We start from the raw sequence: 15,331 nt of genomic DNA, 5'->3' as shown, positions 1-15,331 counted from the left end.
AACTTTTAATGTACGTTCTGGAGTCTTCACTCTGCCAGTGTTGGGTAATGTAGACAGACACACCTATTTTCCTTGTACCCTGCTTGTTTTGGCAGAGGTTCACTTCCTTTCTCTATCCCTGTATGTGTATACAACATCATAAACCTCCTAAGCTGGAAAAAGAAAACAGAGTCATGCCAAAGAGAGAGAAAGATGAGAAGGACAGGCAAGAGAAATGATTTGAGATGGAGAGGTAAGCAATTCTAGAGCATGTGTTCCAAGCCTATGAAGGCATGGCTGCCAATGGAGGAGAGAAACAAAGGTGGAATAGGCAAGGGGTGCAGTAATAAAACCAGAGAGCTTGTTGTATATGTATTTCATGGCTAAGGAAGTTATAGAATGGAACATGTATTAGGAACCAGTACCCAATGTTACCATGAATGAGGGACAAAACTTGCAGCTCACTTCAAGTTGTGTTTTTAACAACGTGAACCATATTGCACAGGCCCAAAAGGTGCCACTGTTGACTTGTTACAAATGGTAAGAAAAGACATTCTCATATCATTTATACCCATTTCAGATTAAATGAAAAATACCCTTTCATCAAGACATATCAGAGACCAAAGTCCATGGTAGGAACTGTTATCAACTCCAATTTTGTGCAAAGTGAATTGAGTGATCTCCACTAGAAGGGACGGTAAATTGTTGTGCTGCGTAATGGCTTTTGTTAAGGCATTTTCTGATTTTGGCTGATATGAAAGCTGGTTACTCCAACTTTTATTTAAAAAGAAAAAAAAATGGCCTCATTAAAAGTGCACTGATCATGGAGCTCTGTATTTTGCTTTTTTCCAACATGTCAAAACTTATTACAGATAATGAGGTGGTCACAATTACAAATTGATCTCTCACATCAGTGCTGAAGGCAACAGAACTACTGTGTGAGGGGGAAGAATAAGAAAGAGCTTTAATATCACTGACTTACATATGCTGTGAAATTTGTTGTAACGTGCAGCAGTACAGTACAACACAATTCATGTAAGACTATGAATTACAATAAGAAAAATACATAAAATTAAATAAGTAATGCAAAGAGAGAGCAAACAAAATAGTGAGGTGGTGTACATGGGTGTCCCTTCAGAAATCTGATGGCAGAGGGGAAGAACTTGTCCTTAAAATGTTCTAAAGTAGGATTCTGGCAAGGGAGTTTGTGATCGTAGAGTATCCTGCTGTAAGGCAGCACAATTTTATTTTATTATTAAGAGATACAGCATGGCAACAGGCCCTCCAGTCCCAACAAGCTCATGCTGCCCAATTACAGCCATGTGACTAATTAACCTACTAGTTCGTATGTCTCTGGAACGTGAGAGGAGACTGGAGAACATATGGTTGCTGGGATCGCACATACATTTCTTACTGACAGAAATGAACCCGGGCCACTGGTACTGTGATAGTGTTATGCTAACCACTACACTACCGTGCTGACCCAAAGTTACTGCAACACATACAAAATGCTGGTAGAACACAGCAGGCCAGGCAGCATCTAGTGGAAGAGGTACGGCCAACGCTTCTGGCCCAGACCCTTCGTCAGAACTAACTGAAAGAAGAGATAGAAAGACTGTTGAGATGAAGCCACACTCAGGTTGAAGGAACAACACCTTATATTCCATCTGGGTAGCCTCCAGCCTGATGGCATGAGCATTGATTTCTCTAGCATCTGCTAATGCCCCTCCTCCCCTTCTTACCCCATCCCCTATTTTATTTATTTATTCATTTATTTCCCCCCCTTTTTCTCCCTCTTTCCCTCTCACTATCGCTCCTTGCCTGCTCTCCATCTTCTTCTGGTGCTCCCCTCCCCTTTTCTTTCTCCTGTGTCTCCAGCTTTGTTTCTCTTTTGCCAATCAACCTCCCAGCTCCTAGCCTCATCCCTCCCCCACCTGTCTTCTCCTATCATTTCGTATCTCCCCTCCCCCTCCCTCTTTCAAATCTCTTATTATCTCTTCTTTCAGTTAGTCCTGACGAAGGGTCTCGGCCCGAAACGTCGACTGTGCCTCTTCCTATAGATGCTGCCTGGCCTGCTGTGTTCTACCAACATTTTGTGTGTGTTGCTTGAAATTCCAGCATTTGCAGATTTCCTCGTGTTTGCGTTAGAAAATTACTGAGTGAACTGCTGGGGTGAGGTGTAAAGTGCTCAGCAGGGAAACATGCTGGGAGAGGGAACATAGGCAAGTGTGAGTGACTGGGAAACAGGGAGTGGGGTCATCCTTAAAACAAGTGCAAAGGCAGAAGGGACAGAGCAGAATGGGGGACCGGACAGTGGGAAGGGAAGCACAAGCACATGCTACAAGAAGAAGCTACAGCTGAGCCTGACAGATACCAGATGCTGAGCAGAATATTTATTAGAGGTGTGATAACTAAACGGATAGAAACCAGAGACCTGGAGCAATGAACTTGTGTGATACAGTCTGAATCAACACCATGGCAACTGGGGCATTAAAGTTCAACTGGCTAAATGAAGACAATAACATGATTTTCTCACCACATTGTCATTCAGACTTTGAATTTTCAAATAAAGCTGTTCTCATTACCAATAATAATGAAACCACTGGATTGCTATTAATTTATTAAACTAATAACATTTAGTTTATTAAACTACCTATTTCTTGTAAATCCTGGAGATAATAAACTACCATGTATTAAACGACTGGACTGTTTTATGGGGGGGGGCACGGTAGCGTAGTGGTTAGCATAATGCTATTATAGCAACAGTGACCCTGGGTTCAATTCCCGCCACTCTCTGTGAGGAGTTTATACGTTCTTCCTGTGACTGCATTGGTTTTCTCTGTATGCTTCAGTCTTCTCCCACAATCCAAAGGCGTAGGGGTTAGTAGGATGATTAGTCATTTGGGTATAATTGACCAGTGTGGACTCGTGGGCCAGAAGGACCTGTTACTATGCTATATCTCTAAATATTTATAAGTCTAAATATATATAAGTTTGCTGATGACACAACAATTGTAGGCCGTATCTCGGGTAATGATGAGCTTGAGTACAGAGAGGAAATCAAGAACCTGGTGGCATGGTGCGAAGACAATAACCTATCCCTCAACATCAGCAAAATGAAGGAATTGGTTGTTTACTTCAGAAGGAGTAGTGGACCACACGACCCAATTTACTCCAGTGGTGCGCAAGTGGAACAGGTCAAAAGCTTTAAGTTCCTCGGGGTCAATATCACAAATGACCTGACTTGGTCCAACCAAGCAGAGTCCACTGCCAAGAAGGCCCACCAGCGCCTTTACTTCCTGAGAAAACTAAAGAAATTTGGCCTGTCCCCTAAAACCCTCACTAATTTTTATAGAAGCACCATAGAAAGCATTCTTCTAGGGTGAATCACAACCTGGTATGGAAGTTGTCCTGTCCAAGACCGAAAGTAGCTGCAGAAGATCATGAACACGGCGCAGCACATCACACAAACCAATCTTCCGTCCTTAGACTCACTTTACACCGCACACTGTCGGAGCAGTGCTGCCAGGATAATCAAGGACACTATCCACCCAGCCAACACACGTTTCATCCCTCTTCCCTCTGGGAGAAGGCTCAGGAGCTTGAAGACTCGTACGGCCGGATTTGGGAACAGCTTCTTTCCAACTCTGATAAGACTGCTGAGTGGATCCTGACCCGGATCTGGGCCGTACCCTCCAAATATCTGGACCTGCCTCTCGGTTTTTTTTTTGCACTACCTTACTTTCCATTTTTATATTTTCTATTTATGATTTATAATTTATATTTTTAATATTTATTATCGATTTGTAATCCAGGGAGCGGGAAGCGCAGAATCAAATATCGCCGTGATGATTGTACGTTCTAGTATCAATTGTTTGGCAACAAAAAAGTATAAAGTATAAAGTATAATTTTTTTTTAAGAAACACAGCTGGCTCAGCACTGCTTTTAGTGAAAGAACTGTGTTACCCTTGGCTGGAATGGCCAAACACATCTCCAGACCCACAAATGTGGTTGGCTCAGCAGTCAGCTCAGGGGCAACTAGGAATAGATAATGAAAAGCAGCAATGCCAGTGATAGCTACCGGCTGTGAATGCATAAATAAAATGATAAAGCTCCCAATGTGAAATTACAGTGAGTTTGAAAATGAATGTAAATATTCTTCCACCGTAATTAGTTAATAACCTTAAATAGTTAGCAGGGGTTCCCACTAGTCATGATATCCAGGACTGACCAAACAACGACACTGTTAGAATTTGTTTATTATATACTCATTGAGATACAGCATTGAGTAGGCCACACCACCCAGCAATCCCCTGATTTAATCCTAGCTTAATCAAAGGACAATTTACAATGACCAATTAACTAAACAATTGGCATGTCTTTGGGCTGTGGGAGGAAACCAGAGCACTTGGAGCAAACCTCCGACGTCATGGGGAGAACGTACAATGTCCTTACTGGCAGCGGCAGGAATTGAACCTGGGTCGCTGGAACTGTAAAGCGCTGTGTTAACAGTTACGCTACTGTGCCGCCTTATTACAAATGGAAAATTTATCAGTAAGTCCTGCACTTATTGCAATGTGACTTAAACAATTCAAATATAAATGAATATTCCAGGCTTCCAGCATAGGAAGTAGTGGAAAATCATGTACTATATCGTTGAGGTCACTATCTGTATGTTATGCTCGCAATTGGTTCAGGTTGTATTACAATTTCTAATTCATAGATTACGCAAGTACTTTGCTGCGGTGATCCCCGTCTCGCCACTGATTACTTTGAGCAGAAGATAGATGTAAAGACAATAAGATTATTCTGTTCCAGTGACACAACTATTTGAATTAAATCGATGAAATTGATGACAGCACCTATTGCAGAGAATTTCAAGGGAGCAGATTACTTCCCGATGATTAAAAACTGATTGTGTTCTATGAGGATGTGATTGCCATTCGCTTTTGCTCTTGATACATTGACACACTGACTCAAACAAAACAATAATCAAATTCTTCATTGCGTCATCCTATTTGCGACCTGAGCTCTTGAGTTGATCATATTTCAGCACAATGACAACAAATTTCAAGCAATGATATCCCAGTAACTTATTCATTTTCTGATAAATGATTAAATAATGCTGCCTTCATCAAACTCCACCCCCCCTCCATCCCATGCCTCCTCTAGCACAGTGAGACTGGAACCGGCACTGCAGACACTTCTTTGTCATTACTCACCCTTCATTCCAAATTTAGAACGCCGTCCATATTTGTTAATCATGATGAACAAGACAAGCAGGAGGATGCATGCAAAAGCTGCAAGTCCAACAGCGATCGAAACCTGTGGGGGGAGCATAGCAGAGCATCAGAAATGGTACTTCTAGACTTCAAAGTACCCTGGCCCTACCATCATTAGGCAATCTGTAATGTTCCTTTGATGAGAAGCAATCTGCTTTCTCTTTATTTCTTTGAAGTATCAACCATCAAATATTCATGCAGCAAAATCTGATTAAAGTGACACTCTAATTAATCAAGTATCAAGTACACTCATATACTCTGTACTGGGATAGATTGAGCTCCAATGTGGGCAACAGCTCTGTAGCTAATTACTGACCGGCTGTCCTCCAAAGTAAATTTTGAGTTTGTTTGGAGATACAGCGCTCTGCAGGCCCATTTCCCCCCACTCCCAAACAACCTATACTGTACTACAGCCACCTACTTAACTCTAGCATAATCACAGGGCAAGTTACAATGAGCAATTAAGCTACTAACTAGTATGCCTTTGGACTGTGGGATGAAACCGGAGCATCCACAGGAATTCCATGTGGTCTTGGGGAGGACATAAAAATTCTTTACAGACAGCACCAGAATTGAATTCTGAACTCTGACGCCCTGAACTATAGAAATGCTGTGCTAACTTCCACACTACCATGGCTACTGTTTAGCCTTTGACTTCTACAAATATTGAAAATGTACTGGAATGAGGACGTTGGCACATCTAACCTTTTACTCCAAGGCCAATGATACTCTGGGTCACACTGATTGGAGGGGCCAGATTACTTAAATTACTTCATTCCATTAAAATGTTTCTGAATATCAGAAACATTTAAAAACTGTGATGAGAACTGCTGCCAGCATTGATCTCAGGCCTGGCCCCCAGTTGTAGATCATTCTGCCTCATGGAAAGGCCAGTAATTAGGGTGTCACAGAGGTTCAATAGTTGGTGCTGCACCTTATAGCTCCAGCATCACAACCTTTATCCTGACATTCTGTGTTGTCTGTGTGGAGTTTGCACATTTCCCAAGGACCACATGGTTGTCTCCTACGTGCCCCAGTTCCTTCCCACAATGCCAACTTACACTGGCAGGTTCACTGACCACTGGAACTTACTCTTAGTGTAGGACGGTGTCAACCTTTAGTGGAGGTGAGTGTCAGGAAATCAGGGGGAAGTTGACGAGCATGTGAAAGAGAATACGCTCCAAGGACAAGAAAATATTTTACAAGTAAAGGAGACAGCCTGAGAATACAAGGACGTCCCTTAGGAACAGAAATGAGGAGGAGTTTCTTTAGCTAGCGCATGGCAAGTCTGTGGAATTCATTGCCACAGATGGCTGTGGAGGCCAAGTTATTGGAGTTTGATAGGTTCTTGATTAGTTAGGGCTCATAGGTTATGGGAAGAATGCAGGAGAATGGAGTTGAGAGGGATAATAAATTAGGCACGATTGAATGGGATGAATGGCCTAATTTTTCTCCTGTGTCTTATGGTCTTATAAGGGGAACTAATGGTATTGCACTGCTGGGAGCTGGCCTTGCCCAATGGGCTGAATGGCATTCTTCCATGTTGCAACTGTATAGTGTTGCAACAGCAGGCGGGAGCAGCTATGAGATTGATAAAAAGGCTGAGTGTTTCTACAGGGTTGGATCGAGCATGTGCTGGTCAAATATCTCCATACAGTATCAGGGTGTACCCCTCCCACTTGGTAAGTGTACACAGCCTGTGCCGCAGGGTGGGAAATATTCATTCAATGCCTGTCATCCTAAATATACAATTTCTGTATAGCATAATGCAAATACACGTGGTCTCCATTTAATATAGGAAATATACCAGACTTGTACTCCAATATAATGAATATGCATCGATTGTTTTCTTACAAGCATGGTTCTGTTTTCTGTCCAGCGTTTGACCAAACACCTCCTAAATGTTCTAATTGGACCCAACTTTAATTCATAGTGCCCTGCAGTAGGTACTGAGGTGAAAGTTCGGAGGAAGTTGCCATAATGCTTGCCAATTATAGACTGCAAATGTCCTTCATTGTGCTAGTGCCTATCTGTAAGGGGAACAAAGATGCACGTTCAAATTCAGTAATATCTAATGTGTGATAGTGTCCCTCGTGAATCCTTTCTGAACTGCTTCCATTGTAGGTACATATCTCTTTAAAAAAGGCAAGTAGAATTGCAGATAAGGGACCAGACTCCAAATATGGAGTCACTAATATTTTCCAAGAATTTGCTACTCCTATAGGGAATTTCTATACTCCAATACAATGAAGTCCTACATCCCTTGTACCTTTGTACCTACTTACTAAAACTATTTAAATGTAATATGACGAGAGCTTTCTTGTATGCGGGAGTGTCTGTACGTTGCGCATTCATAACCCGAGCAGGGCCTATAGTTGAGTTCCAAGCACTAATCTTCGTGGCACCCATCAGCACACACAGGTAAAGTATGCAATGAACAGTAAATTCAGGTGCACAGTCAATGGAATCATGTTCAGTTGTACAACAACAGATCCTCTTTGCCAGCAATACTTGTGTGATAATTAAGATGATCCCCTATCTGCATATGAAGCTGTGATAAAAATCCTAGTAAGCCAAGAGTTTCCCTGGTTGTCAACATCATTGAACCTGATTACATCAAAATGTTCTGAAGCATTATTTCAGGCAAAACTGCATGCCAGTTGAAGCAGAGCATTCACATTTTCTATTATGTGATGGTTCTCCTGCTGTAAGCCGTGAATAAATACACTGCTTCCGCGGGTGAAGATGTCAATCGCACAGCTGAAGTGACATTACACAACGTGAGCACCAACAATGCCTCCTCAGTCAAGCTCGGTTTAATTTTATAATGCAAATTTTGGCCATAAATAAAGATTTCTGGAATCACAAAGGTCTTAATTGATCTGCCACCAATGCTTGGAACAGTCAGAATTTGGTTCCTTTGGGCTAAAGAATGGTGCTGGAAAGATAAATTTCAATGAAAAACAAATATCCAACCAAATATTTATAAGTCCCAAAGTGACGTCGCTTTTGTCAGTGAGTACAGAAGTGCTATGTTAAACTCCTTCACAGGGGAAGGTGTAGGGTAAGATTTGGGAACTGGGAGAGCCAGAGAGTCCTCCAAGAGAACCACAACCTTGTCGTGGTTTGGAGGCTTCTGTGCCTCAATGATCCAGAGAGCTAGGCTGGCTAGTCAGGGTTTTATGCTTTCGCTCATGGTAGGGGTCGCCCATGCCAAACAGGTCCGAGGGTAGAGGCCAGACTAAGAGTGGTCCACCAGTCCTCTAGGTTTGAAGGTTCAGCACAGGGCTAACAACCCTGACTGGTAAAACAAAACTGTTATGGAAACAGCAATGAAGGATCCTTCTACATCTGAGTTGGGAAGGACAGAGAAGGAGCAAGAATAATGTAGTTGTAGAACCATACAGAATGGATACTAGTCCTTTGTCCCCATGAGTCCATGCTGACCACGGGTGCCCATCAAGCTAGTCCCAATTTCTCATATCGATAAAATGCGGGCTGATTTTCTAACAGCTATGAAGGGAACTTATAGGTAAAGAAATATTTATTCTTGAAATTTTGATAATCTTAAGTTTTGAAGATCTAGAATTTCATGGAAGGCAATAATGTGAAGCATCACATTCTGGGAGATATTGAATTGAGAGCTACATAAATGAACAGGGAAAAAAACAAAATGAACTGTTTGAATGTTGAAAGGACTAGAGAGGGTGGATGTGGAGAGAATATTTCTTCTCCACAGCCTCAAAATTGTGGGGCAACCCTTTTAGAACAGAGTTAAGGAGGAATTTTTTTTTTGCCAGAGAGTAGTGAATCTGTGGAATGCCCATAAATTGGGCATTCATAACCCAGGAATGGCATGTAGCTGAGTTCCTCATGGAACCATTCAGCTTAAGCCTTTTAAAATCAGGCTACTTTACAGTTTTGATCAACTTATAGAAGTTATAAGTTCTAGATGTTCTAAACTTATTCACAGCAATTTAAATACTTTTTACATGTATTTGTTATCATTATGTTCCGTGTCAAATTATATGGGCGATCATGGTCTTCCATCTGCCTTTAATCTGCTTATAAGCTCTTCTTGATCTTTTCTCCATTCCTGACAATGATTGTTCTCGGCAAATTTTTCTGCAGCAGTGGTTTGCCATTGCCTTCTTCTGGGCAGTGTCTTTACAAGATGGGAGACCCCATTCAGTATCAATACTCTTCAGAGATTGTCTGCCAGGTGTCTGTGGTCACATAACCAGGACTTGGGATATGGAGCGGCTCCTCAAACAATTGTCCTCCACCTGCTCCCATGGCTTCACGTGACCCTGATTGGGCAGAGGGGGAGGGGCTAATCAGGTGCTACACCTTGCCCAAGGGGGACCTGCAGGCTAGCAGAGTGAAGGAGCGCCTTACACCTCCTCTGGTAGAGACGTATCTCCATATACCACCCCTTAGATCACTTTAAGAATTCCAGATTATGAAAGTAAAAGAATCTCCTTCCTGGTCTCTTTTTCTTGGCAAGGACTGAAATTGAATTCTGTGGGCATGTCTTCATCAGTAGGCAGACACTACCATGTCCAGCCTCCCCCATATCCGGTTACGGAAGAAAGCTCTGGCAGGGACCTTGACTAGTAAGTCCAGATAACTAGACAGATTCAACACCTATTAACCTAATGATTTTTTCCTCTCTGAATTTCAGCAAAGTTTTTGATACATTACCACCTTGGAGGGCAGTCTGCAAAGCATTATAGAAACAGACTGGAAATTGCCTGCATTAAAGAAGATGAGACGGTCACATGTCAAATTGCACATCAATCTAGGGACCTGCCTGTTCATGTTGCATATCATTGATAAAGGATGGCAGGGAGAGGGTGAGTGAGGGGTTGAATGAAAAGAAAGAACATCGACATTTTCTAATGATGTTAATATTGGAGACAATTGGATCCAGGCTGGTCTGGACAAGAACAACCCAAAAAAAGTGGGGAATTAAATTCAGTGATGAAAAATGTAAGTAATGAGATTGGGGAATAAGAATAACAATGAGACAATCAACTTAATGGTGTCAGATTACAAAGAACAGATTTTGGAAGTTAGGCGGATTGTTGAAATGAATAACAACTTCCATTTACATACAGACATCAGCGCTGTAAAATTACACAAAGCATTTCACAGGAGATCAAAGTAGCAAAAGTTGACGTCATCTGAAGTAAATCCAGCAAATAAAAGAAATGGATCATAAAACCTAGGATGAAATACCATGGCTAAATAAGAGCTGGTCTGTAACCTTGAACACATTGTACAGGAAGAGTGTCTTGGGAAAGGTTCAGTATATTCGGGGCCTGCCTACTTAAATCGAGCACAAGGTTTGGTCCATCTAAGTGCTGGGCCAATCTGTAAAGGTCAGGTACAGCCTGAAACGTGGCGGCGGAGTCCAGCTCCAGAGCGTATCGAAGCAACCGGGCTCGGGTCCTAGGGCGACGAATGACCAGATGTGTGGATGACTTAAACACCAGGCCAGACGGTGTCGGAACCAGAGGCGAGGGTTGGACCAATTCTGCTTTCCGCTTGGCGACATTTACACAGCTCCGCACTGCACTGAAGCTGAGGCTGTGTGCCCTTCTCCGGCTGGCCCGGGCTTCATGTCCGCAGGCTACACGACATTTAATCCACTACGTGCTGAACTGAAGCTGAGGCTGTGGGCCTGCTCTGGCTGCCCTGGGCTTCACGTCCGAGGATTCACTTTCATCCTAAATGCTCTTTGCTTACATTTATTGTTTGTATAATTTTATTTTTCCCTCCCTCTAAATTCGTCCTTTTTAAAGGTTTCTTGTTTTCTATCTGCCTGTAAGGAGACAAATCCCAAGGTTGTATAATGTATACATACTTTAATAATAAATATACTTTGAACTTTGAAAGCATTGTACCTCTAGCACCTGGCATGTGGCAGCTCATCTTGCCTACATTGAAGATACTTGAGAAGGGGATTGTACTGAGGCGAACAACATAGTCAACAACTCTGAGAACTGATTGCATACAACCAAACAAACAATGTCATGTGCAGGAATGGGATTAAGTTCAGATGGCAGAAGCTGAACAAATTACTCAGCTGCAAATTATTTATGAGTAAGACGACAAATATTTGGAATAGAATGCTCAGGAAGGAAATCAAACTTATTATACAAAACAATGGTGATGCTAAAGGTAAACAGTTTGTGCTAGAAAGAGTGAACGCTCTATATTCTGGGGCATTAATTATATATCCTTACAATTTTAGTTAAGAGAACTTGGCATTGTTACCCAGTTTGGACAGAATCAACACCTGAAGGCTACCAAGTCCATTTCAACAGGGGCAGTTTTGAAATAATCTGAATTTGGTTTAACATCACTACCATATGTTGCTAAATGTATTGTTTTGCAGCAGCAGCAGTGCATTACATAATAATTTTTTTAAACTGTAAGTTACAATAAGAAATACATGTAAAAAATTAAGTTGTGAAAACCGAAAGCAAAAAAAAAAAATGAGGTTCATGGGTTCATTGTCTGTTCAGAAATCTGACGGCAGAGGGAAAGACGTTGTTCCTGAAACATTGAGCATGCGTCCTTAAGCTCCTGTACCTCTTCTTTAGCATTGTAGCAAAGAGAAAAGCCATGTTCTGGCTGATGGGGATCCTTAATGATGCTGCCTTCTTGAAGCATTGCCTTTTGAAGGTGTCCTTGATGCTGGAGATTCTAGTACCCATGAAGGAGCTGGGTGAGCTTACGACTTCCTGCAGCCTTTCTGGTCCCACGCATTCGTCCCTCCGTACCAGAGAGTGATGTAACCAGTTAGAATACCTTTATGGTACCTCTATAGAAATTTGCATGTGTCTTTGGTGACATTCTAAGTCTCCTCAAACTCAAAGTATATTTATCATCAAAGTATGTATTCCATATACAACCTTGAGATTCATCTCCTTACAGGCAGCCACAAAACAAAGAATCCCAATAAAATCCATTCAATGAAAATCCCTCATACGACAAGACCATCAAACACTCAATGTGTGAAAAAAAATTTTGCAAGTGATAAAAAGTAAGCAAATAGCATTAACCACAGCATCTCCAAAAATGAGTCCTAGGCGCTGTGCCAAAGGCCACAGAGTTAGCTCAGCGCGGAAGCGCCCCGATCCAATTGCACGAGTGGTAAAGAACTAAACAAAAACACACGGTACGTGAAATGCAGAGTCCCCGAAGCATTTCAACAACTGCACAGCATGCTCAGAAGCCCAAACGCTGCTGAGCGACAGCTGCTCCAGAACCTGGAGGTGTGGGACCCCAGACTCCTGCACCTTCTGCCCGCTGGCAGCAGCGAAAGAGACCCGTCAAATGCAGGTAAACGGTGCTGAACATCTGCTCATTTCCTGCTCTCGTCGTCAATGATTTTAATCTTGCTTGGCACGTTAATTGGCACGGAGTAATGGAGCCAACCACAGGTCTGTTTTCCAGCATTGGAAATCAACAAAGAATCTCATCCATGTCGAACCCCCCCAGGAGTTTGCAGCAGCACCAAATCATTTAGTCAGCCCAAAATTACATTCCTAAAAGTGAAATTAAAGGCTGAAATCATTCACCGTTCAGAAGAAGAAGAGAAGAAGTATATTTAGAAGAAGAGTATCTGGTAGTTTTGCAAGCAGTCTACAAGGTGTGACCATTGGTTACTGGTGCCATTTTGCTAGAACCCTTAATGAAATATATCCATTGCCACGCCTTCTTTGTAATTGTATCAATATGTTGGACCCAGGATAGACCTTCAGAGATGTTGACACCTAGCAACTTCAAGCTGCTCACCCTTTGCACTGCTGATCCCTCCTTGAGAACTGGTCTGCGTTTCCTCGACTTTCCCTTCCTGAAGTCTCAAATCAATTCCTTAGATATACTAATGTTGAGTGAAAGGTTGTTGTTACAACGCCACTCAACCAGCTGATCAATATCGCTCCTCTACGCCTTCTCGTCACCATCCAAAATTCAGCCAACAATAGTTGAGTCAACAGCAAATTTATAGATGAGCTACACAATCGTGGGTGTAGAGAGATCAGAGCAGTGGCTAAGCACATCCTTAAGGTGCACCAGTATTGATTATCAGCAAGGAGGACGTGTTATTTCTGATCCACACTGACTGTGGTCTCCTGGTGAGGAAGTCAAAGATCCAGTTGCAGACGGAGGTACAGAGGCCCTGGTTTTGGAGCTTGTTGATTAGATCTAAGGGTATGATTGTGTTAAATACTGCGCTATTATCAATTATCAGCAACCTGACGTAGGTATTGCTATTGTCCAGGTGATGCAAGGCCAAGTGGCGAGCCAGTGAGATTGCATCTACTGTTGACCCATTGTTGTGATAGGCAAATTGGGTTCCATCTCCTTGTTTAGGCAAAAGTTGATTCTAGCCATGACCAACATCTCAAAACACTTCATCACAGTGCAGCTGGATGATAGTCATTGAGGCAGCTCACGTCACTTTTCTTGGGCACTGGTATGATTGTCACCTCGTGGAAGCAGGTGGGGATCTTTGATTGCAGCATTGAGAGATTGAAGATGCCCTTGAACACTCCCATCAGTTGGTTGGCACAGGTTTTCAGTGCTCGACAAAGTATGCCTTGTGAGGGTTCACCCTTCTGAAAGATGTTCTGATATTGGCCTTCTTGCCAGAGATCATAGGATCACCAGGGATTGCACAGGTGTAGTTTTATTCCCCCTTTCAAAGCATGCATAAAAGGAACTTCGCTCATCTGGGAGTGAATCATCATGGCCATTCATGATGTTAGATTTCACCTTGTAGGAAGCAAACGCTGCCAGAGCTGACGTGTATCTGATATCATCCGTAACTTCAATCAGAATTGTTTCTTCACTCTTAAAATAGCCTTCTATAGGTCGTACCTGGACGTTTTGTATATTTCTGGATTATTGGTCTCGAATTCCACAGCAGACAATAAATCTTCTGGTCATCCATGGCTTTTAGCTTGAGTAGGTCTGGCATGATCTCGAAGGCAAGTCATGTTTGACTTGCTGAGTTCCTCCAACATTTTTGTGTCTTGTTAAGAAAGAATGTGCTGACATTGGAGAGGGTTCAGAGGAGGTTCATGAGAATGATTCCAGGAATGAAAGGATTATTGTATGAGGTGTGTTTGATGTCTCTGGGCCTGGACTCACTGGAAGAATGGTGGGGAGTGGGGGGATCTCATTGAAACATATCGAATTTTGAAAGGTCTAGATAGAGTGGATGTGGAGGGGATGTTTCCTATATTGGGGGAGTCAAGGACCAGATGGCACAGTCTCAGAATAGAGGGATGCCCATTTAAAATGGAGATGTGGAGGAATTTCTTCAGCCAGATGGTGGTGAATCTGTGGAATTCTTTGCCACAGATGGCTGTGGAGGCTAGGCACCTGGGTATTTTAAGGCAGAGGTTGATTAGTCAGGGCATGAAAGTTACAGGGAGAAGGCAAAGAATGGGGTTGAGAGGGAAAATGGATCAGCCATGGTGAAATGGCAGAGCAGACTCGATGGACCAATTGGCCCAGTTCTGTTCCTACCTCCTGCTCATCCACATATTTCTTGATGAAGTCGAAGACAATGGTTGCATATTCATTCAGATTGAGGATGAGTCCCTGAATATTGTCCACCATATTGATTCAAAGCAGTCCTGTAAGTGCTCCGCTGCCTCCCTTGACCATATCTTCTTAGTCCTCACCACTGATGCTGCGGTCTTTAATTTCTACCTATATGCTGGGTATAGAAATACAACCAGGTGATCGGACTTTACAGAGTGTGGGCATGGGATGGCATGGGAAGCATACTTGATGGTGGTATAACAATGGTCAACTGTGTTGGCTCCTCTGGTTCCACAGGTGATATGTTGGTGGTAGTTGATCAGATACTTCCTCAAACTGGCCTTGTTGAAATCCCCCGCAATGAAAGAAGCAGTCCTGAAGGGTCACGGCCCAAAATGGTGACTGTTTACTCTTTTCCATTGACGCTGCCTGGCCTGCCGGATCCCTCAAGCATTTTCTGTGTGTTGTTAATGTGAGAGGTCAGACGAGAATGGCCACACAG

General features: G+C 42.6%; 1 protein-coding gene across 1 annotated transcript in view; it reads right to left on the bottom strand.

Annotated features, from left to right (window-relative positions):
* The window catches only part of LOC140209736 (NT-3 growth factor receptor-like), a 946,852-nt gene that overhangs the window by 392,621 nt on the left and 538,900 nt on the right, over positions 1-15,331 (bottom strand). The window contains exon 11 of the mRNA XM_072278139.1: positions 5,203-5,305. Within this exon, the coding sequence (XP_072134240.1) occupies positions 5,203-5,305 (103 nt within the window). The remainder of the gene's footprint in view (positions 1-5,202; positions 5,306-15,331) is intronic.

The sequence above is a fragment of the Mobula birostris genome, chromosome 14 (genome assembly GCF_030028105.1).
Source record: "Mobula birostris isolate sMobBir1 chromosome 14, sMobBir1.hap1, whole genome shotgun sequence".
Taxonomy (NCBI): Eukaryota; Metazoa; Chordata; class Chondrichthyes; order Myliobatiformes; family Myliobatidae; genus Mobula; species Mobula birostris.
Note: the sequence above shows the minus strand (reverse complement) of the source record. Positions and strands in the feature narration are given on the sequence as shown.